Genomic DNA, 26,700 nt, shown 5'->3' on the forward strand with positions numbered 1-26,700 from the left:
TCTCATAGCGGCAATGACCTCTTGAGATAACCCTGAAGACGCTAGGATCCAGGACTCAATGGCTACGCAGTCAGGTTGAGGCTAATGCGTCTGCCGCCAGAGCTCTGTCATCTTGAGAACGTGCCATGAATGCCGGGACCTTGTTGTTGTGCCGGGACGCCAATAGGTCGACGTCCGGCTTCCCCCAGCGGCAACAAATCTCTTGAAACACGTCCGGTCGAAGAGACCATTCCCCTGCGTCCATGCCCTGGCGACTGAGAAAGTCTGCTTCCCAGTTTTCTACGCCCGGGATGTGAACTGCAGAGATGGTGGAGGCTGTGGCTTCCACCCACAGCAGAATCCGCCGGACTTGCTGGAAGGCTTGCCGACTGGTTGTGCCGCCTTGGTGGTTGATGGACAACGCCACGGCGGTGGCATACGACTGAATTCGGATCTGCCTGCCTTCCAGCCATGGCTGGAACGCTTTTAGGGCTAGAACACTGCCCTTACCTCCAGAACATTGATCTGGAGGGAGGACTCTACTGAGTCCATGTACCCTGAGCCCTGTGGCGGAGGAAGACTCCCTGACAGACTCGCGTCCGCCGTGACCACAGCCCAGGATGTGGGCAGGAAGGATTTTTCCTTCGACAAGAGTGGGAAGAAGCCACCACTGAAGGGAGGCCATGGCTGCCCGAGAAGGAGCAACGTTCTTGTCGAGGGACGTCGATTTGCTGTCCCATTTGCGGAGACAGTCCCAATAAAGTGGGCGCAGATGAATCTGCGCAAACGGAGCTGCCTCCATTGCTGCCACCAACTTCTCTAGGAAGTGCATGAGGCGCCTCAAAGGGTGTGACTGGGCTCGAAGGAACGATTGCACCCCTGTCTGTAGTGAACGCTGTTTGTCCAGCGGAAGCTTCACTATCGCTGAGAGAGTATGAAACTCCCTGCCGAGATATGTCAGTGATTGGGCCGGTGTCAATTTTGACTTTAGGAAAAATTGATGAACCACCCGAATCTCTGGAGAGTCTCTAGGGCAATGTTCAGGCTGTGTTGGCATGCCACCCGAGAGGGGGCCTTGACCAGCAGATTGCCTGAGAGAGTAGGACCGCTACCACCGTTGTCATGACCTTGGTGAAGGCCCGTAGGGCTGTCACCAGGCCGGCAGTTAGTGCCACGAACTGAAAGTGTTCGTTCCCTATGGCGAAGCGCAGGAAGCGCTGATATTCTGGTACAATCGGCACGTGGAGATAAACATCCCTGATGTCGATTGATGCTAGGAAGCCTCCTTGGGCCATCAAAGGCGATGGCAAGCGGAGAGATTCCATCCGGAACCGTCAGGTTCTCTGTCCGTTGAGCAGTGTGAAGTCCAGAACAGGGCGGAGTGATCCGTCCTATCTGGTACCACGAACAAGCTGGGAGTAAAAAGCCGCGACTACGTTCTTGAATGGGAACGAGAATCGCAACTCCTCCTGCCTTCGGAGTGTTCACCGCCTGGAAACGTGCATCGGCTCGTTCGGGGGACGGAGATGCTCTGAAGCAACGAGTCGGAGGACGAGAACTGAGCTCTATCCTGTGACCGTAAGACAGCATGTCTCCCCTGACCTGGACCGCCATGCAGAAAAGGTTCTCTGTGCACGGCGGAGGATGAAAATACCACCGCCTGAGACGTCAAAGACGCTATTGCGAAGCACAGGATGACCGCATTGATCTGAGCAGTGCAAAGGCTGGGGCAACGGACGCGCCTATGGCTTCATAGATGGATCTCATTAGGAATTCTATCTGTCTGTCCGTGGCATTCTTGAGCGTGGGCCCGCCAGCCCCTGCTACTACAGATCTAGCCGCCGGTCAAGAGACTGGAGGGCACTTTATGACACTGAGCCCAAACCTGAACAACGTCAGAGGGGAAGGGACAACGTGTGTTATAAGGCGTTCTGTGCTTCTGGACAGTATCTGTGAAGCCTTGAGAGCCACGTCCGGACAGAGTCCTGGGTTGCGACCTCCGCCCCATCCTCTAGAGGGTCCTCAAGCTGAGACCCTTGAAGAAGTCGGGGAAGATTCCAAGCAAGGCTGCTTAGCCGGACTGGGACTGCGGTTCGTGCTGGAGTTCACCACGTAAAAACTAGAGGCCACCCCAGGAACACGCTTCGTCGCAGACCGATAGAGGCCTGGGGCGATCCCGCAGTGCCCGGGGCCTGTGTAAGGGGCCGGGCTGGACTGCAAACTCCTAGTCTCTTAGCCGACCATTTGTCCATAGCCTGAGACATGGATAGTGGAAATGACCCAGAGAGTTTCTCAGCAAGCTGTAACTCTGTCCCTGCCGCCTGGACAGGGAACGCCGGCGAAGCTCCACAGTGCCCCCTACACCGGCTGAGCGAGAGCCACATGGCCCGAGCAATGTTCACAGTGATCACTGAGGATACATATGTACCGCCGAACTGTGAAACTGCATACAAACATTATATATATATATCGATATATACAGTGCATCACATATACAGTTCATCACTCTAGGGGGCCCAGCATCGAGAAGAAGCCCCCTGGTGTACCGACCCTGAAGCATGAAAACATGGCTGTCGGCGTACAGTGGATGGGAGAGCCGTGGGCGTAGCCCCAAAAGTGCGGGAATCTGGTGCCCTGAGTGAAACGTGAGGGAGGCGGAGGACAGCCAAGTGTGCTCCAGCCGTCACTGCTAGCCTCCGACTGACCGTCCCGCCCTTCCCCCTGACTGGCAGGGCCAGGGGCGGGAGTTTAAGGCGCTAGGCCGCAAAAGCCGGGAGCTAAAGTTACAGACCGCGGCCGGCAAGCAGGCGCGGTCGGCGCGGTAGTCGCCAAGTCTGAGGCGAAGGTGCTCTCTGCACCGTCCCCAAGGGGACACTGAGTACCTTGCGGGGATCAGTGCCGTAGCGTGAATAGTGAGGGGGGCGGAGGACAGCGAAGTGTGCTCCGGCCCTCACTGTCGGCGTCAGCCCGACTGTCCTGCCCTTCCCCCTGACTGGCAGGTCCGGGGGCGGTAATGATTGAACAGTGCCCGGGAGGACTGTAAGGCTTCTCCTGGAGTAGCCAAAATTCAACAGTGCGACCATACATGTACAGCATATATATATATATATATAGATATGTGTGATCACCAGAATCCCTGCCTGGGCCTCCCTGGTGTCTCTCCTCTCCAGCGTCAGAAGTGCTGACAGTAATGGCTGCCGGCGTTCTGTGGGGAGGAGGGGGCCGTGGGCGTGCCCTAGAAAGTGCGGGAATCCAGTGCCCCACTGTGCTGAGTGAGGGGGGAGGAGGATACAGAGTATGCTCCAGCCCTCGGCGCTGACGTCCTGTGCAGCGTCCCGCCCTTCCCCTGACTGGCAGGCCTGTGGGCGGGAATATGCGATACTAGGCCGCAAAAGCCGGGGACTAAATTTATAAGCGCGGCCCGCAAATAAGCGCGGCCGGCGTGGTAGTCCCCGGCGCACTAACACACCCAGCAGTGCTGCAGTGTATATGGCACCAGCGCTCCATGCGCGGTCCCCACGGGGACACAGAGTACCTCACAGTAGCAGGGCCTTGTCCCTGACGATACCCGGCTCCTGTCCAGCAGATTCCCCAGGGGCTGCGGAGGGAGCACGGTCCCCTGTGCCTGGAGACCGATTAGGATCCCACTTCACCCAGAGCCCTAAAGGGATGGGGAAGGAAAACAGCATGTGGGCTCCAGCCTCTGTACCCGCAATGGGTACCTCAACCTTAACAACACCGCCGACCAGAGTGGGGTGAGAAGGGAGCATGCTGGGGGCCCTAATATGGGCCCTCTTTTCTTCCATCCAACATAGTCAGCAGCTGCTGCTGCTGACTAAGATGTGGAGCTATGCGTGCATGTGTGCCTCCTTCGCACAAAGCATAAAAACTGAGGAGCCCGTGATGCACGGGAGGGTGTATAGGCAGAGGGGAGGGGTTACACTTTTTAAAGTGTAATACTTTGTGTGGCCTCCGGAGGCAGTAGCTATACACCCAATTGTCTGGGTCTCCCAATGGAGCGACAAAGAAAAGTGGGAGCCTTCTTCCCACCTGGGATGTGATGTCATTGAGATGATTTTCTGCTTTCCTTGGAGGGACTACCAAACAAAGTTTGAGCGCTTCCTTATTTGAGATTTCCAGGTGACTTGATCACTGGGTGACTTTCTCTTCAGGTATCTTCTTTTACGAAAGGAATGACGCTGGAATTGCCGTGAAGAAAACCTGGGAAACCCTTGTTTACCATTAGCAGCCTTCTTCAAAATATAATCCAAGGCATCCCCGAAAAGGAAGTTTCCTCCACAGGGTACAAAGTTTAGTTTTGGACTTGGCATCTCCCAGCCAGCCCTTAAGCCAGAGCGCTCTTCTGGTCAGTTATGCCGATTTTGCCGATAGTCTAATGGAGTCGGCGGACGCATCAGGAAAGAATTTTATCCCTGGGGGTGTTGTTCTTCACCTGGGCTACTAACTGCTGCAGCAATACCATGAGAGATCTGGCCACGCAGGTGCCTGCAACAGCTGGTCTCAGGGAGCCTGCAGATGCCTCCCAAGAGCCTTTTAGAAAGCTATCTGCTTCTCTGTCCAAATCATCTTTTAAAAAGGAGCCCAGATCCTCAAATGGAAGCGAAGATCTTTTTGCCATCTTAGCTACTGCAACGTCAATTCTTGGGCTTCTGTCCCAGCAAGCAGCTTCTGATTCTTCAAAGAGGTATCTCCTCCTGAAGGCAGAGGACAGTGCGGACCTCCTATTGGGTTTTTTCCACTGCTCCTCTACCACCCGCTTAACTCTATGATTAACTGTAAAGGAGTGTCTCTTTTTATGTTCCAGGCCCCCAAAAATAATGTCCTCCAGGGATTCAGGCTCACTAGTGTCCACTAGACCCATTGTGGATCTAACTGCCTTGATCAATCGGTTAACCTCTGTATTTGGAAAACAAGGTCTACCTTCCGGCCCTTCTGAAGAAGATGACAATGAAGGTGACAAGCAGGTAGAAGCAGAGTCTCCATCTGACTTAGAAGATTCCCCCGAGACTATGTCCTGGGACATGACTTTTTTTACCTCTTTGGTTTTAAGTGGGACAGGGCATTACAGGACTCCTTAACCTCAGTCTTTATTATAGTCCTAAGACTAGATGCAAAGTCCAGGATCTCCTCTCTAACAATCTCCAAAATACAACTCTGGCATAATTTCTTCTGTGCCCCAGGTGGTAACGGGGACTTACACAGAAGACACTTTCCTTTTTTTTGTCTTGGACAACCATTTCTGGGGTACTTCCGGATCCGGAGGCTGCACCAAGTCACAGGATCCCTCCCTTCTGGAATCTCTGGAGATCTGGCTGGCACGGCTGCTGGAGCGGTTGCCACCCGGCTGCTTTTGGTGCTTCTGCTTCAGCTGCAGAGGCAGCAACTGGTGCTGCTAATGGTCCTCCATTGCTGGAGAAGGGCAAAAAAGAGAATTTTGTTTACTTACCGTAAATTCTTTTTCTTATAGTTCCGTATTGGGAGACCCAGACAATGGGTGTTTAGCTTCTGCCTCTGGAGGACACACAAAGTACTACACTTAAAAGTGTAGCTCCTCCCTCTGAGCTTATACACCCCCTGGAGAACCAGATCTAGCCAGTTTAGTGCAAAAGCTGAAGGAGAATAGCCACCCACAAGTAAAAACAGAGCAAGAACCGGAACAACCGGAGACTCTGTCCACGACAACAGCCGATGATAACACGCGGAACAAGAAATTGCCAACAGGCAACAGGGAGGGAGCTGGGTCTCCCAATACGGAACTATAAGAAAGAGAATTTACGGTAAGTAAACAAAATTCTCTTTTTCTTTATCGTTCCTATGGGAGACCCAGACAATGGGACGTCTCAAGACAGTCCATGGGTGGGAATAAACAGAAAAACTAAAAAGTAGGCGGAGCCTAACTTCACAAATGGGCGACAGCCGCCTGAAGGATGCGTCTGCCCAAGCTCGCATCTGCCGAAGCATGAGCATACACTTGGTAGTGCTTTGAAAAGGTATGCAGGCTAGTCCAAGTGGCAGCCTGACAGACTTGCTGAGCCGTAGCCGGGTGCCTGAAAGCCCAAGAGGCACCGACAGCTCTGGTCGAGTGTGCCTTGATCCCCGGCGGGGGAGGCACCTGAGAACACTGGTAGGCGTCCGAAATGGTCGACCTAATCCAACGGGCTAAGGTCGGCTTAGAAGTAGAGAGGCCCTTGTGCCGACCTGTGGTTAACACAAAAAAAGAGAGGTGCACCGCCTAAGAGCAGCGGTGCGAGACACATAGATTCGGAGAGCACGCACCAGATCCAGAGTATGCAACGCTTTTTCAAAGCGATGAACAGGAGCCGGACAAAAGGAAGGTAGGGTAATGTCCTGGTTAAGGTGGAAAGGAGAGACCACCTTAGGAAGAAAGTCCGGAGTCGGACGGAGAACCACCTTATCTTGATGAAAAACTAAAAAAGGTGAGTCCGAAGAGAGCGCAGCCAAATCGGAGATTCTCCTGAGGGAAGTTATGGCCACTAGAAAGACCACTTTCTGTGAAAGACGAAACAAAGAAACCTCCCTTAGAGGCTCAAAGGGGGGTTTCTGCAAAACCGTGAGAACCAAATTGAGGTCCCAGGGGTCCAAGGGCCGCCGGTAAGGTGGAATGATGTGAGACGCGCCCTGCATGAAGGTGCGGACCTGAGCCAGCCGGGCGATACGCCGCTGGAACAGCACTGACAGAGCCGAGACTTGTCCCTTGAGAGAGTTGAGGGACAGTCCTAGCTGCAGACCGGACTGTAAAAAAGACAGAAGGGTCGGCAACGAGAATGACCAAGGAGAATGGCCGGAAGAGCGACACCAGGACAGGAAAATTTTCCAAGTCCTGTGATAGATCTTGGCGGAGGAAGACTTACGGGCCCGAGTCATAGTGGAGATGACTTCAGGAGGGATACCAGAAGCCGTCAAGATCCAGGACTCAAGAGCCACGCTGTCAATCTGAGAGCCGCAGAATTCTGGCGGAAAAACGGACCTTGTGAGAGAAGGTCTGGACAGTCCGGAAGATGCCACGGCACCTCTACGGACAGATGGAGCAGGTCTGGGTACCAAGCAGGGCTGTGGAGTCGGTAAGCCAAACCTTCGACTCCGACTCCGACTCCTCAAATTCTCTTGCACCGGCTCCGACTCCGGCTCCGACTCCGGCTCCGACTCCGGCTCCGACTCCGGCTCCGGCTCCGACTCCTACATATATTGCTTATAGTTAGGTGAAAAATTTATTGTAGTACATGAATATGTGTATGTGAACATCAGACATTTAATAATTTTTATGATACAATAATCAAGATATTTGGATAGAACATAAAATATATTTATTGGAATATAACTTTAGAACACAAAAAACTGTAATAAATTGTAAATATGTAATACACTATGTAATATACAGTAGATTACATATATATCTTGTGTGTGTATATACACTGTGTGTATATATATATATATATATATATATATATATATATATATATATATATATATATATATATATATATATATATATATATATATATATATAATTACATATTTACAATTTATTAGTTTTTTGTGTTCTAAAGTTGTATTCCAATAAATATTTTATGTTCTATCTAAATATCTTGATTATTGTATCATAAAAACAATTAAATGTCTGATGTTCACATTGTACTACAATAAATGTTTCACTTAAATATAAGCATTATACTAAATGTTATTATTTAGTAAAATATTCAGCACATTCTGCATTGCACTCCTGTCCCCAATTTATTATATATTTTAGGAGTCGGAGTCGGTGCATTTTATACCGACTCCGACTCCACCAAAATGAGCTCCGACTCCGACTCCGACTCCACGACTCCGACTCCACAGCCCTGGTACCAAGCTCGCCTGGGCCAGTCCAGAGCAATGAGGATGACTCGACGGCCCTCCATTCTGATCTTGCGCAGGACTCTGGGCAAGAGAGCTAGAGGGGGAAACACGTAGGACAGACGAAACTGGGACCAGTCTTGAACCAGAGCGTCCGCGGCGAATGCCTGAGGATCGTGGGAGCGAGCCACGTAAACGGGAACTTTGTTGTTGTGACGGGATGCCATTAGGTCCACGTCCGGAGTGCCCCATTTGCGGCAGATTGACTGAAAAACTGCCGGGTGCAGGGACCACTCGCCACTGTCCACGGTTTGACGGCTGAGATAATCTGCCTCCCAGTTTTCCACGCCTGGAATGTGGACTGCGGATATGGTGGACTTGGAGTCCTCCGCCCATTGAAGGATGCGTTGTACCTCCAACATTGCCAGGCGGCTGCGTGTCCCGCCTTGGTGATTGATGTAGGCAACCGCTGTCGCGTTGTCTGACTGGACTCGAATGTGCTTGCCCGCCAACAGGTGGTGAAAGGCTAGGAGAGCTAGAAGCACAGCTCTGGTTTCCAGCACATTGATCGAAAGGGCTGACTCGGACGGAGTCCAAGTGCCCTGCGCTCGGTGGTGGAGACATACCGCTCCCCAGCCGGATAGACTGGCATCCGTGGTGAGGATCACCCAGGATGGGGCCAGAAAGGAGCGCCCCTGAGACAGAGAGAGGGGCCGAAGCCACCACTGAAGAGAGCTCCTGGTCTGTGGCGACAGAGCCACTAACCTGTGCAAGGAGGAAGGCCGCTTGTCCCAACAGCGGAGAATGTCCAGCTGCAGGGGACGCAGATGGAACTGGGCAAAGGGAACAGCCTCCATTGACGCCACCATCTGACCCAGCACCTGCATCAGGCGCCTGAGGGAATAACGGCGGGGCCTCAGCAGAGAACGCACCGCCAGTTGAAGGGACTGCTGTTTGACTAAGGGCAACTTCACAAGTGCCGGCAGAGTCTTGAACTGCATCCCTAGGTACGTGAGACTCTGGGTCGGAGTCAGAGTGGATTTGGGCAGATTGACCAGCCACCCGAATTGGGCTAGTGAGCGAGACACTCCGCTGACAGTCCGCGCTGGATGAAGCCTTGACTAGAAGGTCGTCCAGGTAAGGAATCACTGCCAACCCCTGGGAGGTGCAGAACCGCAATCACTGCTGCCATGACCTTGGTGAATACCCGAGGGGCCGTGGCTAACCCGAAGGGGAGAGCCACGAATTGTAAATGTTCCTCTCCGATTGCAAAACGTAGCCAACGCTGGTGTGAAACTGCAATTGGCACATGCATATAGGCATCTCTGATGTCGATGGTTGCCAGGAAATCCCCTTGGGTCATTGAGGCAATGACTGATCGCAGAGACTCCATGCGAAAATGCTCCACCTGAACATGCTTGTTGAGAAGCTTGAGATCCAGGATGGGCCGGAAGGAACCGTCCTTTTTGGGGACTAGGAAGAGATTTGAGTAGAAACCTCTGAACTGTTCCCGGGCGGGAACCGGTACAATTACTCCGTTGGCCTGCAAGGATGCCACGGCCTGAGAGAAAGCGGCGGCCTTGGAGCAGGGGGGAGTTGAGAGAAAAAATCTATTTGGCGGGCTGGAAGAGAATTCTATCCTGTAGCCGTGGGAGATGATATCCCGCACCCACTGATCGGAGACGTGTTGAAACCACGCGTCGCCAAAGTGGGAGAGCCTGCCACCGACTAATGATGTTGCTGGAGCGGGCAGATAGTCACGAGGACGCTGCCTTGGTGGCAGCACCTCCTGCGGTCTTTTGTGGACGCGCTTTTGGGCGCCAGTTGGATTTCTGGTCCTTGGCTGAGTTAGTGGACGAGGCCGAGGGCTTAGAGGACGACCAGTTGGAGGAACGAAAGGAACGAAACCTCGACTGGTTCCTGCCCTGGACAGGTTTCCTGGTTTTGGTTTGTGGCATGGAAGTACTCTTCCCGCCAGTAGCTTCCTTAATAATTTCATCCAGCTGTTCACCGAACAGCCGGGACCCAGCAAAAGGGAGTCCAGCAAGGAACTTCTTTGAGGAAGCATCTGCCTTCCACTCTCGAAGCCACAAGATCCTGCGGATAGCGAGGGAATTAGCCGAAGCCACCGCACTGCGGTGAGAAGCCTCCAGCATGGCAGACATGGCATAGGATGAAAAAGCTGAAGCTTGGGAAGTTAAGGTAACCATTTCGGGCATAGATTCCCTGGCGAGGGAATGCATCCCCTCTAGAGAAGCAGAGATGGCTTTGAGAGCCCACACTGCTGCAAAAGTCAGGGAGAACGAGGCCCCTGCCGCTTCATATACAGATTTGGCCAGAAGGTCAATCTGGCGGTCAGTGGAATCCCTAAGAGAGGTGCCATCAGCCACCGATACAACGGTCCGGGCTCAGATTCTAGACACCGGGGGGTCTACCTTTGGGGAATGAGCCCACTCCTTGACCACCTCAGGTGGGAAGGGAAAACGGTCATCAGAACCACGCTTTGGGAAGCGTTTGTCAGGACAGGCCCTGGGCTTGGTCACAGCGGCCTGAAAACTGGAGTGGTTAAAGAACACACTCTTTGCCCTTTTAGGCGAGGTAAACTGGTGCTTTTCTGCCAGAGAGGGTTGTTCCTCTGATACTGGCGGATTGAGATCCAGTACAGAATTAATGGACGCAATCAAATCACTAACATCTGAGTCACGTTCGGACAGATCAATGGGGTACATGGCGTTAACCTCCGAGCCCCCCGTAAAGGCATCCTCCTCGTCCTGCGAGTCAGCTCCTGAATCAGAGCCGCGGGACGAGGAAGGAGAGGGAACCCTGTGTCTCTTCTTAGAAGGACGGGGTCTGGGACCAGATGATGAATCCTCTGTGAGCTCCGGTCCTGAGAGACCCCTAGCAGCTGATGCATATTCAGCAAAGTCCTGGATAGAAGTCCCATGGAGTCGGCAAAAGACTGGGAGATAGACCTAGAAAAGGATTCTACCAAAGCCGGGGGTTCAGCCACAGGAGCAGGAGCAGCCTGAGAGACCACTGGGAGTGAGACTCCATGCTGAGGCACTGTCAGGTTAGAGCAGGCATCACAATGTGGATAGGTGTTCGGTTCATGCAGTAGGAGCTTACATGCAGCGCATACTGAATACAGCTTTGGAGCCTTGCTCCTCGTGTGAGACATGCTGCTGGAGTGGGGGCTCTGCCAGAGAATGACCCCCAGAGAGTATATACAGAGGTCCACAACCAGAAGTTGTGGCTTACCAGACCGCTGGAGCGGTGTTGTGTGCCCTCCAGATCCCGAAGCCCAGACCCCCAAGCACAGCACCTCAGCAGGGATGCTGCAGACCAGCGCTGCAATGACTGATCGCAGGGGGAACGCTGAGAAAATGGCCGCCGGAGCGAAGAGAGGGGGCGGGACTTGCTTGAGAGCGGGATCTGGAGGGCCATAGAGACCTACAGGGGAGGGGACATACACTGCAGTGAGGAGTGACCCTCCCCTGTGCAGAACGGCCGCCGGGCGGAGCCGAGCCTATCCCTCTGCATGAGTGACATGCGAGGGCAGAGAAACCGAAACTAGGCCTCCGGCGAAGCCGGGGCCTAAATTTGAGCGGTGCAGCCGGCGCGCAGGCACCATCGTCGCGGTTCTCAGGCAACAGCCAGAGAACCCGCCGGAAAGGTCATAAAACACAATCAGCACACTCTCCCACAACAATAAAGTACAGGGACCCCCAATATATAAACGCCTCAGGTACTTAGCTTGCTGAGACGCAGGGTTCCAAGTCCCTGGGGATGAGTGCTCCGGTCCAGCAGGATCCTGAAGGGCTGCGGATGGAGACCGGTCTCCTGCCAAGCATGGAGAACCCTGCTGGCTCCCACTTCAAGCCAGAGCCCAGGAGGGATGGTGAAGGAGCGCGGCATGTAAGGCTCCAGCCTTGGAATCAACCTTAACAACACCGCCGACACAGTGGGGTGAGAAGGGACATGCCGGGGGTCCAGACTTGGACCCGCTTTTCTTCAAACTCTTTCCAAAAATCAAAAATCAGATGAGAATGCATGTAAGGATGTATGCCTCCTGAACACAAAGCGATAAACTGGCTAGATCTGGTTCTCCAGGGGGTGTATAAGCTCAGAGGGAGGAGCTACACTTAAGTGTAGTACTTTGTGTGTCCTCCGGAGGCAGAAGCTAAACACCCATTGTCTGGGTCTCCCATAGGAACGATAAAGAAAGCACCGCTTACCCCAGCAGTAGCTCTTTTTCCTTGCCTCTTCCAATCTTGTGGGCCTGTCACCTCCTTTAAGCAGCGCCCAGGGCATTGACTGCGATAGTGACCCTCTGCCAGTCACCTCACCCCCCCGCGTGTGCTCATCTCGGGCCTCCACTGCTCGGGTACTGTGATCGCTGACAGGACAGGCTGTCGGGGGCGCAGGTCTGAGGTGAGTGCATGCGGCTGGGAGTGGTAATCTCAGCATGACATCTATAGTGCAGTGCCGCTCAGGCTGCAGATCACCCCTCCTCGCTGCATGTCCCCTCGGACCTCCAATCCCAGCCGACAGCACAGTATATGGGGGCGCGAGACAGGCTCTGTGCCCAAGTGTGCATATTGCATGCAGTTACGCTGCGTATTGCACTGCAGCGTAACAGCGTGCGTACTGCGTCCCCAGCACAATCTATGAAGACTGTGCATAATCCATGCGCACGTTGCGTTTTAGAACGCAGCGATTTGCATGCTGCCAAATCGCTGCGTTCTAAAAAGAAACATGTCACTTATTCCATGCGATTCGGATGCAGGTCCCGCTCTGTCTATGGTGGGGGCTGCATCCAGAGCGCATGAAATCGGCTTTTCAATGCATTCATTACACAGTGTTTCTGCAGTGATTTGAAGCGCACATGTGCTGTTCAAATCGCTGCAGAAATTTCTGCAGGGACACAACGCAACGTGGGCACAGCCATACAGTGAGGTCAGTCAGCGAGCAGGGCATAGGGAGACAGTGAGGCACTATGCAGCTGGCCTTAGTGACACTTTGGACATATTAGGATCATTTTGCGGCCACCAACAAAATGGCGCCGCACTGTGATCCTAAACTTCATCTTCCCTTATTCTTTTGGAAACGTCCAGATTGGGAGGGGGAGCTGTGACATCACACACAGGAGAGCAGATTCTGCCCACTTTTACTGCAGTTGTAATGTGAGCTAGTTCTACAGTAGCTCTGCAGCAGGATCTCAGCAGCTGCTCCCTCTAGTGTTTAAGAGTGGAAAATATCAAACTTAATTTTTTTTTTATATATTTTTCTTAATTAAAAACAATATTTAAACATATTAAAACATTAATACTTTACTTTTTTTTCAGTTATTGAAAGAAAAAAAAAGAAAATTGACGACACCTTCCCTTTAAAACTATTAAAATCACTTTTTTCAGACTAACAAAAAAAAAAAAAAAAACATGCACAACTTTTCTTGTCAACAGATTGCTGCTGAATCCATTCCTACAGAAAATTACTGGACATGTGAACATAGATGGATTCAGTTGATTTAAGGCTACGGAAAAAAGATCCATTAAATAATCAACCATGTTATTCGACTTGAAACGGATCCAGTAAGTAAAAAATGGATCCTTTTCAAATGAAAGAAAAAAAAAAAAAAATAAATAAAAAATGGATGGCTGTCACCCCATTGTTCCTTCCAATAATGTAACTGCAGCTTACCAAGATACCAAGACAACCTAGGGGGCATCCATATTATATAAAGATCAATTATTAAGAGTCCTTCCTAAGCAAGAAAGTACACATGAAAGAAATAGATTGACTCACGGATATGGCATCCTTAGTACAAGTGTCAATGATAGGTTGGAGTAAGTTGTCAAACTCGCTCATATCCAACTGAGTTTCTTCCCGCAGGACCTGCATTTGCTGTTCAATTGCATGCTCTACTGCAGCAGTTATTTGCTCCTGAGAAAATAAAGCCAAACATGCAATTAGCATCATCCTTCGGGTTAGAATCTGCGGATAAATTCACATGCACAGATTTTCTTGCCATAGATCAGTGCAATTAGCACTATTTACCCATAAATGTTATTGGAGAGATGGCCACACACAAGTCTCTTCATTAAAGGGAATCTGTCACCAGGTTTTTGCCACCTAATCTGAGGGCTGCATAATGTAGGGGCAGAGACCCAGATTCCAAAGGGATGTCACTTACTGAGTTGCTTAGTGTAGTTTAGATAAAATCAGTTTAATCAGCAGTATACTATCATTGGAGGACTACTTGGTCTGCTGCTAGATAAGCCAACATATTTATGAGCTCTGTAGAACTGCTAGATCTCCAGCAAAAAAAAAAAAAAAAAAAAAAAAAAAAAAAAAAAGACAATGACAGCCAACAGCTCAGTAAGTGAGTGACACATGACTGGAATCAGGGTCTCTGTCTCTACATTATGCTACCCTCAGATGGGGGAGCAAAAACCTGGTGACAGATTCCCTTTAAAAGGAAACTTGTCACGTGCAATATTTTTTTGTTTCTATGGTAATGAAAGTCTTATGTGTCTAATATATGTTTTCAAAATTTTGTGTTTGTTGCTTATGGTAACGGTGTTCTACGCAGGCGGGAAAACAAAATGGCGGAGTCTCATGCGATATTCACAGCAACTGAGAGCAGAGGAGTGATAAAGAAGGGAATTTTGTTTACTTACCGTAAATTCCTTTTCTTCTAGCTCCTATTGGGAGACCCAGACAATTGGGTGTATAGCTTCTGCCTCTGGAGGCCACACAAAGTATTACACTTTAAAAAGTGTAACCCCTCCCCTCTGCCTATACACCCTCCCGTGCATCACGGGCTCCTCAGTTTTGGTGCAAAAGCAGGAAGGAGGAAACTTATAAATTGGTCTAAGGTAAATTCAATCCGAAGGATGTTCGGAGAACTGAAACCATGAACCAAAAGAACAATTGAACATGAACAACATGTGTACACAAAAGAACAACAGCCCGAAGGGAACAGGGGAGGGTGCTGGGTCTCCCAATAGGAGCTAGAAGAAAAGGAATTTACGGTAAGTAAACAAAATTCCCTTCTTTGTCGCTCCATTGGGAGACCCAGACAATTGGGACGTCCAAAAGCAGTCCCTGGGTGGGTAAAGAATACCTCGATAAAAAGAGCCGAAAAACGGCCCCCTCTTACAGGTGGGCGACCGCCGCCTGAAGGACTCGCCTACCTAGGCTGGCATCTGCCGAAGCATAGGCATGCACCTGATAGTGTTTCGTGAAAGTGTGCAGACTCGACCAGGTAGCCGCCTGACACACCTGCTGAGCCGTAGCCTGGTGCCGCAATGCCCAGGATGCACCCACGGCTCTGGTAGAATGGGCCTTCAGCCCTGAAGGAATCGGAAGCCCAGAAGAACGGTAGGCTTCAAGAATCGGTTCCTTGATCCACCGAGCCAAGGTTGACTTGGAAGCCTGTGACCCCTTACGCTGGCCAGCGACAAGGACAAAGAGCGCATCCGAACGGCGCAGGGGCGCCGTGCGAGAAATGTAGAACCGGAGTGCTCTCACGAGATCTAACAAGTGCAAATCCTTTTCACATTGGTGAACTGGATGAGGGCAAAAGGAAGGTAAGGAGATATCCTGATTGAGATGAAAAGGGGATACCACCTTAGGGAGAAATTCCGGGACCGGACGCAGAACCACCTTATCCTGGTGAAACACCAGGAAGGGGGCTTTGCATGACAGCGTTGCTAGCTCAGACACTCTCCGAAGTGATGCGACTGCCACTAGGAAGGCCACCTTCTGCGAAAGGCGTGATAGAGAGACATCCCGCATCGGCTCGAAAGGTGGTTTCTGAAGAGCCGTTAGCACCCTGTTAAGATCCCAGGGTTCCAGCGGACGCTTGTAAGGTGGGACTATGTGGCAAACTCCCTGCAGGAACGTGCGGACCTGCGGAAGCCTGGCTAGACGCTTTTGAAAAAACACGGAAAGCGCCGATACTTGTCCCTTGAGAGAGCCGAGAGACAAACCCTTATCCATTCCGGATTGAAGGAAAGAAAGAAAAGTGGGTAAGGCAAACGGCCAGGGGGTAAAACCCCGATCAGAGCACCAGGATAAGAAGATCCTCCAAACCCTGTGATAGATCTTGGCGGACGTTGGTTTCCTGGCTTGTCTCATAGTGGAAATGACATCTTGAGATAACCCTGAGGACGCTAGGAGCCAGGACTCAATGGCCACACAGTCAGGTTGAGGGCCGCAGAATTCAGATGGAAAAAATGGCCCTTGAGACAGCAAGTCTGGTCGGTCTGGGAGTGCCCACGGTTGACCCACCGTGAGGTGCCACAGATCCGGGTACCACGACCTCCTCGGCCAGTCTGGAGCGACGAGGATGGCGTGGCGGCAGTCGGACCTGATCTTGCGCAACACTCTGGGCAGCAGTGCCAGAGGAGGAAATACATAAGGCAGTCAAAACTGCGACCAATCCTGAACTAATGCGTCTGCCGCCAGAGCTCTGTGATCTTGAGACCGTGCCATGAATGCCGGGACTTTGTTGTTGTGCCGAGACGCCATGAGGTCGACGTCCGGCGTTCCCCAGCGGCGACAGATCTCTTGAAACACGTCCGGGTGAAGAGACCATTCCCCTGCGTCCATGCCCTGGCGACTGAGAAAGTCTGCTTCCCAGTTTTCTACGCCCGGGATGTGAACTGCGGAGATGGTGGAGGCTGTGGCTTCCGCCCACAGCAGAATTCGCCGAACTTCTTGGAAGGCCTGACGACTGCGTGTGTCGCCCTGGTGATTGATGTACGCGACCGCCGTGGCGTTGTCCGACTGTATGCAGATCTGTCTGCCCTCCAGCCACCGATGGAACGCCTTTAGGGCTAGATACACTGCCCTTATCTCCAGAACATTGATCTGAAGGGAGGACTCTGTCGGAGTCCAGGTTCCATGAGCCCTGTGGTGGAGGAAGACCGCTCCCCACCCTGACAGACTCGCGTCCGTCCTGACCACAGCCCAGGATGGGGGCAGGAATGATTTTCCCTTCGACAAGGAAGTGGGAAGAAGCCACCACTGAAGAGAGGTTTTGGCTGCCAGTGAAAGAGAGACGTTCCTGTCTAGGGACGTCGACCTCCTGTCCCATTTGCGGAGAATGTCCCATTGAAGTGGACGCAGATGAAACTGCGCAAAGGGAACTGCCTCCATTGCTGCCACCATCTTCCCTAGGAAGTGCATGAGGCGCCTCAAGGGGTGTGACTGGGTCCGAAGGAGAGAGTGCACCCCTGTCTGTAGCGAACGCCGTTTGTCCAGCGGAAGCTTCACTATCGCTGAGAGAGTATGAAACTCCATCCCGAGGTAAGTCAGTGATTGGGTCGGTGTCAATTTTGACTTTGGGAAATTGATGATCCACCCGAACCTCTGGAGAGTCTCCAGAGCAATGGTCAGGCTGTGTTGACATGCCACCCGGGAGGGTGCCTTGACTAGGAGATAGTCTAAGTAAGGGATCACCGAGTGGCCCTGAGAGTGTAGGACCGCCACCACGGATGCCATGATCTTGGTGAAGACCCGTGGGGCTGTCGCCAGGCCGAAAGGCAGTGCCACAAACTGAAGGTGTTCGTCCCCGATGGCGAAACGCAGGAAGCGTTGATGCTCTGGTGCAATCGGCACATGGAGATAAGCATCCTTGATGTCGATTGAGGCTAGGAAGTCTCCTTGGGACATCGAGGCGATGACAGAACGGAGAGATTCCATCCGGAACCGTCTGGTTCTCACGTGTCTGTTGAGCAGTTTGAGGTCCAGAACGGGGCGGAATGATCCGTCCTTTTTTGGCACCACGAACAAGTTGGAGTAAAAACCGCGACCACGTTCTTGAATGGGAACGGGAATCACAACTCCTTCTGCCTTCAGAGTGTTCACCGCCTGAAAAAGCGCATCGGCTCGCTCGGGGGGCGGAGATGTTCTGAAGAAACGAGTCGGAGGACGAGAGCTGAGCTCTATCCTGTAACCGTGCGACAGAATGTCTCTCACCCATCGGTCTTGGACATGTGGCCACCAGGCGTCGCAAAAGCGGGAGAGCCTGCCACCGACCGAGGATGCGGTTTGGGGAGGCCGAAAGTCATGAGGAGGCCGCCTTGGAGGCGGTTCCTCCGGCGGTCTTTGGAGGACGTGACTTAGACCTCCATGCAGAAGAGTTCCTCTGGCCCTTCTCTGACCTGTTGGACGTGGAGGATTGGGACCTGGCTGAGGGCCGAAAGGACCGAAACCTCGATTGAATTTTTGGTTGCTGAGGTTTGTTTGGTTTGGACTGGGGTAAGGACGAGTCCTTACCCTTGGATTGTTTAATAATTTCATCCAATTGCTCGCCAAACAAACGGTCGCCAGAAAATGGCAAACCGGTTAAGAACTTCTTGGAAGCAGAGTCTGCCTTCCATTCGCGTAGCCACATGGCCCTGCGGACTGCCACCGAATTGGCGGACGCTACCGCTGTACGGCTCGCTGAGTCCAGGACGGCGTTCATGGCGTAGGACGAAAAAGCCGACGCCTGAAAAGTCAAAGACACAACTTGCGGAGCAGAGGTTCGTGTGACTGCATTAATCTCAGACAGACAAGCTGAGATAGCTTGGAGTGCCCACACGGCTGCAAAGGCCGGAGCAAACGACGCGCCTATGGCTTCATAGATGGATTTCATCAGGAGCTCTATTTGCCTGTCAGTGGCATCCTTGAGCGATGAACCATCTGCCACTGATACTACGGATCTAGCCGCCAGTCTAGAGACTGGAGGATCCACCTTGGGACACTGAGCCCAACCCTTAACTACGTCAGGGGGGGAAGGGGTAACATGTGTCATTAAGGCGCTTAGTAAAGCGCTTGTCCGGAAATGCTCTGTGCTTCTGGACAGTATCTCTGAAGTTGGAGTGATCGAAAAACGCACTCCGTGTACGTTTGGGAAACCTAAACTGGTGTTTCTCCTGCTGTGAAGCAGACTCCTCTATAGGTGGAGTTGGGGGGAGAAAGATCTAGCACCTGGTTGATGGACGCTATAAGGTCATTTACTATGGCGTCCCCTTCAGGTGTATCAAGATTGAGCGCAACGTCAGGATCAGAGCCCTGAGCTGCGACCTCCGCCTCATCCTCCAGAGAGTCCTCATGCTGCGACCCCGAACAGCGTGATAAAGCCGGGGAAGGTTCCCAGCGAGCCAGCTTAGCCGGTCTGGGACTGCGGTCCGTGTCGGAGTCCTCCCCGTGGGACCTAGGTGCCACCCCAGGAGCACTCTGCTGCACCGACCGAGAGGGGCCTGGGGGCGATGAACTCACAGTGCCCAGGGCCTGTGTGACCGATCTGGACTGCAAGGCTTCTAGTATCTTAGCAGACCATCTGTCCATAGACTGAGCCATGGATTGTGAAAGCGACTCAGAGAGTTTCTCAGCCAAAACTGCAAACTCTGTCCCTGCCACCTGGACAGTGGAAGCCGGCGGTTCTACCTGAGCCGAGGGTCCCACCAGTGCCCGAGGCTCCGGCTGAGTGAGTGCCACAGGGGCCGAGCATTGCACACAGTGAGGGTAGGTGGAACCTGCAGGTAACATAGCCGCACAAGAGGTACAGGTTGCAAAATAAGCCTGTGCCTTGGCACCCTTGCTCTTTGCGGACGACATGCTGTAGTCTCCTCTGAGAGTGATCACTGAAGGTATATAGCCAAAAGCAAAACAATGCGGCCGAACAGAGAAAATGTATAATATATATATATATATATATATATATATATATATATATATATATATATATATATATATATATATATATATATATATATATATATATATATATATATATATATATATATATATATATATATATATATATATATATATATATATATATATATATATATATATATATATATATATATATATATATATATATATATATATATATATATATATATATATATATATATATATATATATATATATATATATATATATATATATATATATATATATATATATATATATATATATATATATATATATATATATATATATATATATATATATATATATATATATATATATATATATATATATATATATATATATATATATATATATATATATATATATATATATATATATATATATATAGGCTTACCGACCGCCCAAAGCGGTTGTGTGTCCACCAGATTCCCTGCCTGGGCCTCCCAGAGCTGTAGAGCTCGTTCTGAAATCATCCACCGGCAGAAGTGATTGTAAATATGGCTGCCAGAGTTCTCAGGGGAGGAGGGAGCCGTGGGCGTGACTAATAAAGTGCGGGAATCTGGTGCCCCACAGTACTCAGTGAGGGGGGAGGAGAACACCTAAGTATGCTCCAGCCCTCACTGCCGACGTCCAGTCGACCGTCCCGCCCTTACCCCTGACTGGAAGGCCCGGGGGCGGGAGTTATGGTACTAGGCCGCAGAATCCGGGGACTAAATTTAATAACGCGGCCGGCAAACAGGCGCGGTCGGCGCGGTAGTCCCGGTCGTCACAGAAAAACAGCAGCCGCTGCAGCGTCTGTAACACAGGCGCTCCATGCACCGTCCCCAAGGGGACACAGAGTACCTTATAGATGCAGGGCCTGTCCCTGATGATACTCAGTCTCCTGTCCGTCAGATTCCCCCAGGGGCTGCGGAGGGAGCCCGGTCCCAGTGAATGGTGACCGGTTAGGATCCCACTTCTCCCAGAGCCTCTAAGGGATGGGGAAGGAAAAACGGCATGTGGCTCCAGCCTTTGTACCCGCAATGGGTACCTCAACCTTAACAGCACCGCCGACTTAGTGGGGTGAGAAGGGAGCATGCCGGGGGCCCTGTTAGGGCCCTCTTTTCTTCCATCCGATACAATCAGCAGCTGCTGCTGACTAAAATGGGAGCTTGAGTGAATGTGTGCCTCCTTCAACACAAAGCATAAAACTGAGGAGCCCGTGATGCACGGGAGGGTGTATAGGCAGAGGGGAGGGGTTACACTTTTTAAAGTGTAATACTTTGTGTGGCCTCCGGAGGCAGAAGCTATACACCCAATTGTCTGGGTCTCCCAATGGAGCGACAAAGAAATTCTTGTTTCTGCAAGAAAAGTCCGCGAAGGATATTCATGGTGATATGTTGCAGACATTGGAGGATCATGACCTTCATATTCCACAGTTAACAACTGGTTTGCCAAATGCAAAACGGGCCACTTCAGCCCCAATGATGAGGAACGTCCTGGAAGTCCGAGAGTAGTTGTTGTTCCGGAGATGGTCGATGCTGTGCACAATCTCATACTGGAGAATCAACGAATTTCAGCTAAAGCAATAGCAGACATCATGGGGATTTCCCGTGAACATGTTTGTGTCATTATCCATGAACATTTGGACATGAGGAAGCTATCTGCAAAGTGGGTCCCAAATGTCTGAGAACAGATCAGAGAAGCATGCAAGTGAAAACTTCCCGGTCCATTTGTCAGCATTTCCAGACTGATCAGATCTTCCTGGATTGACTGGTCACTATGGATGAGACCTGGATCTATTTGTATGACCCTGAAAACAAGGAGCAGTCAAAATAGTGGAGGCACAGTGGTTCTACTCATCCAAAAAAGATCAGGGTGCAAAAATCAGCCACTAAGGTGATGGCGTCTGTGTTCTGGGATAAGGAGGGCGTACTGCTAGTGGACTACCTTCAAAAGGGTTCCACCATCAATGGAAGGTATTACATGGAACTTATAGACCAATTGAAGGCAGCTCTGAAGGGCAAAAGGCGCGGCAAGCTGTCCAAAGGAATCTTGTTCCTGCAAGACAACGCCTCCGCTCACACTGCACAAGCAACCGCGGCAAAACTGGCAGAGCTGGGCTTCGAACGGATTGCCCACCCACCTTATTCACCAGATCTAGCTCCTTCCGACTAGCATCTGTTTCCAAACCTGAAGAAACACCTCAAGGGTACCAAATTTCACACAATTTCTGCTGCCATGGCTGCTACGGATGCCTGGTTTGAGGCACAACCAAAATCCTTTTTGCTAGGCTTACAGAACTTGGAATACTGATGTAAGAAGTGTTGATATCAGTGGAAAGTATGTGGAATAAATGTAAAGTTTCATCATCCCATCTCGTTTCTTTCTGGGTAAAGCCAAAGACTTATCCACAGTCCCTCGTATCGCCGACTAGTCCGCCCTCTTAGCATGTTAGCACGCCCACAGGGGCGTACTACCACGCTATTCAATGCAGCATCACCAGCGGTGACGTGCGTACCTGTGTTTACTGTGACCACGCTTCTGAATGCCCAGCACTTCTGGTCATGTGCAGTAGACCTCTCTGAAGCCGGGACGTGTACACCCAGCTTCATACTGCACATGACCGGAAGTGCCCGGAATTCAGAAGCACGGTCACAGCAAACACAGGTGCGTGCGTCACCACTGGTGATGCTGAATTGAATAGCCTGTTAGTACACCCCTGTGGGCGTGCTAACATGCTAAGAGGGCGGACTAGTCAGGGGATATAAACACACTTGGGACTAGTCCCCGCACTCCTAATCAGAAGATAAAAGATCTTTAGTAATACTTTTTCTAAAGAGATCTTTATCTATACTAGTGTATACAGGGATGGTTAGGCAGGGATTAGAGCAATATGAACCCAGAACTGCTCGTGGGTCTCGGTGCATATTGCACCTGACAGGTTCCCTTTAAATTCTATGATCATTGCCAATAGATTTGAGTTAAGGCCACACAGAGATAAATCTTTGGCTGATCTGTGGTTGCAGTGAAATTGTTGACAATCAGTGCCAGGTTTGTGGCTGTGTACAAATGGAACAATATGTCCATGATTTCACTGCAACCACAGATCTGCCAAAGATTTATCTCTGTGTGTGACGGGGCCTTTAGAAGCACATTTGGACAATTTAGCCTTTTTTCAAATATCTTATTTTCTAATGTATTGCTATGTGTAGAAGTAAAACCATTAGGTAACATTTCCACAATGAGTATTAGGTAGGGTTTGTTACACAAAAAAACCCCAAAACATCTTATTACAGTTGCAGTAGTGAAGCATTTTTTCTTTTTTGATACAGTACAATTTAGAATTTTGCAATATGTCAATTTCTCTTGCACTAAATGCCTTATTTTCAGAATTTAGCCATAGACTTTAATGAGAGGAGGAAACTATGCAAATAAAACAAAACATGAGTTTTTATTGCATTTCCAAAGCAGAAATGTATCTAATCCTGACTGCGGAGCTTTGTTAAAACTTTACTGATAAGCTTATGTTAACACAGACTATAATACACTGAGCGGTCGAGGAGCTCCTGACCCAAACTTACTAGCCTTATAGGTATATATGAGGTTGCCGAACTCAGGTCAGGAGTCCTCGGCTGTTCCACACATCTTTGGCCATGCGCTGATTGCGATAAAGGATGCGTGTAACTAGAATTAAGCGGGCTTTACACGCTACGATTTCGCTACAGCGATCTCGTTGGGGTCACGGATTTTGTGACGCACATCCGTCCGCTGTAGCGATGTCGTAGCGTGTGACTCCTAGGAGCGATCTTGGATCGTTGCAAAAACGTCCAAAATCGCTCCTCGTTGACATGGGGGTCCGCTGCCAGTTATCGCTGCTGTCGTTGGGGCAAAGTTGTTCCTCGTCCCTGCAGTAGCACACATCGCTACGTGTGACGCCGCAGGAACGAGGATCATCTCCTTATCTGCCTCCGGCCACAATGCGGAACGAAGGAGGTTGGCGTGATGTTACGGCCGTTCATCTCCACCCCTCCGCTTTCATTGGGCGGCTGCTTAGTGATGTTGCTGTGACGCCGAACGGACCGCCCCCTTAGAAAGGAGGCGGTTCGCCGGTCACAGCAACGTCGAAGGCCAGGTAAGTACGTGTGACGGGGGTGCACGATTTTGTGCGCGATAGGCAGCGATATGCCCGTCGCGCACAAACAGTGGGGGCGGGTCTCATGCTAGCGATATCGGCCCGGATATCGCAGCATGTAAAGCCACCCTTAGGCAGAGATGCACTCTGTAGACAGGGGTTCTGAACAAGGTATACTTCTATTAACCCCTGTGATATAAAATAACACTGACTGATACCTGTCTCATATTGACAAGTTGCTGTTCTTGTTGTTGAAGGTTCCACTGGCTTTGTTGAATAAGATCCTCTAGAGCTGGGGTACCCTGCGGTGGTGGTAACGTGGGAGGCAGTGGCAGAGATGGTGGGGGAATGGTGGGGATCGGAAGTTTGGGTTCCAAGTCCTGTGTTTGCTTGCAAATCACTGTATAAATAAAAAAAACACAATTGAAATGTGTTCAGCATGTCAGAATACCACATTTGAGCCATCTCCTAAACTAAAGTGCTGTAGGCCGCAGAGTTGGTGTGAAGCAATTTGCATAGACAGAGATTGTCCACAGTAACGTGCACTTTCATTATGGACAACCTGATACAAAACAATATATTGGATGAAGGTATTATGAATATTATTGGCTGATGAATTATTAGGATTCTAATTGTCTAAATAAAATATATACAAATCTTAAAGACGTCTGCATACTTTGCATCATTCTCATTATTACAGCTCATGCAATGATTAACAGGCAACTCAGAAGTACAATATAATATACGGGACATAATAAAGGCTATTCGGCAGGTTTCAGACATACACTGTTGTTGTTCCATAGCAAGTTTACACTTGTAGTAGCTGTAAAACTCTCCTCCAAACAGGAATGAAAATTTTGGGTTGTCTTTCTGCTTCTCCATGGTCATCTTTTCAAATTCAGGCCCATTTCGAGCCACAAATTGTGCAAGCTTGTCAATAACATTACGCAGTTCTTGATCTATTAAAAAGGGAACAAGACATAACTATTCACCGATTTCATATTGTACTAGAAAGCATCTGATTATTAGGTAGTAGCAGACACATCCGAGTCATGCTTCGTACCATTTCATTAACTAGGTTGCAGCTTGTATTTAAAGGGTACCTGTCAGGTCCCATATGCGTTCTGACCTAGAAGCAGGGTGATGTGTGGCCTAGAAACCCCCCGGCCTACCTCTCCCTGCGTTGTAATATTGTGTAATATGAATGTATAAAAATACGTTTTATTACTTACATGTTCCCTATGTAAATGATCAGAGGGTCTAGTCCCCTGGGCATCGCCCCGTGGGCATTTGCAGCTATCCGTGGTATCACGCTCCTGAGGGCGCAATACCATTGATTTACATTAGCAATGTCACCACAGTTCCTTGAGATCCCGCGCGTGCACACTTACCATTCCCACAGTCTTGTTATCCGGATGCTTGCTTCTTGGTTTCAGACGCGCTGTGCGCATGGTCGGAACAACAGGAGTCTTCTGGTCATGCGTAGTGTGCATCTGAAGCCGGCAATCAAGCACCCGGATAACAAGGCTGCGGGAATGGCACGCACGTACGCGATCTCAAGAAGCTGATGGTGACGTCGCTAATGTAAATCAATGGTATCGCGCCCACAGCAGCATGATACCACGGAAAGCTGCAAACGCCCACGGGGCTAGAGACTCTGATCATTTATATAGGGAACGTGTAAGAAATAAAACATTTTTATACATTCATATTACACACTATAACAACACAGGGAGGGGAATGAAGGGGTTACTAGGCCACACATCACCCTGCTAGTACGTCGGCCTTGACGCAGGCAATGCACGCACGGCGGCCCCGACGCAGGCAGGCAATGCATGCACGGCGGCCCCGACGCAGGCAAGCACGCACGCACGGCGGCGCAGGCAGGCACGCACGGTGGCGCAGGCACGCACGGCGGCGCCGACGCAGGCAGGCACGCACGGCGGCGCCGACGCAGGCAGGCACGAAAGAAAGCAGGCACCCAAGGCGGCCCCGAAGCAGGCACGAAAGAAAGCAGGCACCCAAGGCGGCCCCGAAGCAGGCACGAAAGAAAGCAGGCACCCAAGGCGGCCCCGAAGCAGGCACGAAAGAAAGCAGGCACCCAAGGCGGCCCCGAAGCAGGCACGAAAGAAAGCAGGCACCCAAGGCGGCCCCGAAGCAGGCACGAAAGAAAGCAGGCACCCAAGGCGGCCCCGAGGCAGGCACGAAAGAAAGCAGGCACCCAAGGCGGCCCCGAGGCAGGCACGAAAGAAAGCAGGCACCCAAGGCGGCCCCGAAGCAGGCACGAAAGAAAGCAGGCACCCAAGGCGGCCCCGAGGCAGGCACGAAAGAAAGCAGGCACCCAAGGCGGCCCCGAGGCAGGCACGAAAGAAAGCAGGCACCCAAGGCGGCCCCGAGGCAGGCACGAAAGAAAGCAGGCACCCAAGGCGGCCCCGAGGCAGGCACGAAAGAAAGCAGGCACCCAAGGCGGCCCCGAGGCAGGCACGAAAGAAAGCAGGCACCCAAGGCGGCCCCGAAGCAGGCACGAAAGAAAGCAGGCACCCAAGGCGGCCCCGACGCAGGCACGAAAGAAAGCAGGCACCCAAGGCGGCCCCGACGCAGGCACGAAAGAAAGCAGGCACCCAAGGCGGCCCCGACGCAGGCACGAAAGAAAGCAGGCACCCAAGGCGGCCCCGACGCAGGCACGAAAGAAAGCAGGCACCCAAGGCGGCCCCGACGCAGGCACGAAAGAAAGCAGGCACCCAAGGCGGCCCCGACGCAGGCACGAAAGAAAGCAGGCACCCAAGGCGGCCCCGACGCAGGCACGAAAGAAAGCAGGCACCCAAGGCGGCCTCGACGCAGGCACGAAAGAAAGCAGGCACCCAAGGCGGCCCCGACGCAGGCACGAAAGAAAGCAGGCACCCAAGGCGGCCCCGACGCAGGCACGAAAGAAAGCAGGCACCCAAGGCGGCCCCGACGCAGGCACGAAAGAAAGCAGGCACCCAAGGCGGCCCCGACGCAGGCACGAAAGAAAGCAG

The 26,700-nt window shown here is 51.1% G+C and overlaps 1 protein-coding gene across 3 annotated transcripts in view; it reads right to left on the minus strand.

Annotated features, from left to right (window-relative positions):
- Window positions 1–26,700, minus strand: part of LOC142260526 (calcium homeostasis endoplasmic reticulum protein-like) — a 175,498-nt gene that overhangs the window by 148,076 nt on the left and 722 nt on the right. For all 3 annotated transcript variants that reach the window (XM_075331976.1, XM_075331974.1, XM_075331975.1), the window contains exons 2-4: window positions 24,469–24,642; window positions 23,902–24,083; window positions 13,660–13,797 (exon numbers count right to left, since the gene is read on the minus strand). In XM_075331976.1, coding sequence (XP_075188091.1) covers window positions 13,660–13,797; window positions 23,902–24,083; window positions 24,469–24,642 — 494 coding nt within the window. The remainder of the gene's footprint in view (window positions 1–13,659; window positions 13,798–23,901; window positions 24,084–24,468; window positions 24,643–26,700) is intronic.

Source organism: Anomaloglossus baeobatrachus, unplaced genomic scaffold, assembly GCF_048569485.1.
Source record: "Anomaloglossus baeobatrachus isolate aAnoBae1 unplaced genomic scaffold, aAnoBae1.hap1 Scaffold_120, whole genome shotgun sequence".
NCBI classification, from domain to species: domain Eukaryota; kingdom Metazoa; phylum Chordata; class Amphibia; order Anura; family Aromobatidae; genus Anomaloglossus; species Anomaloglossus baeobatrachus.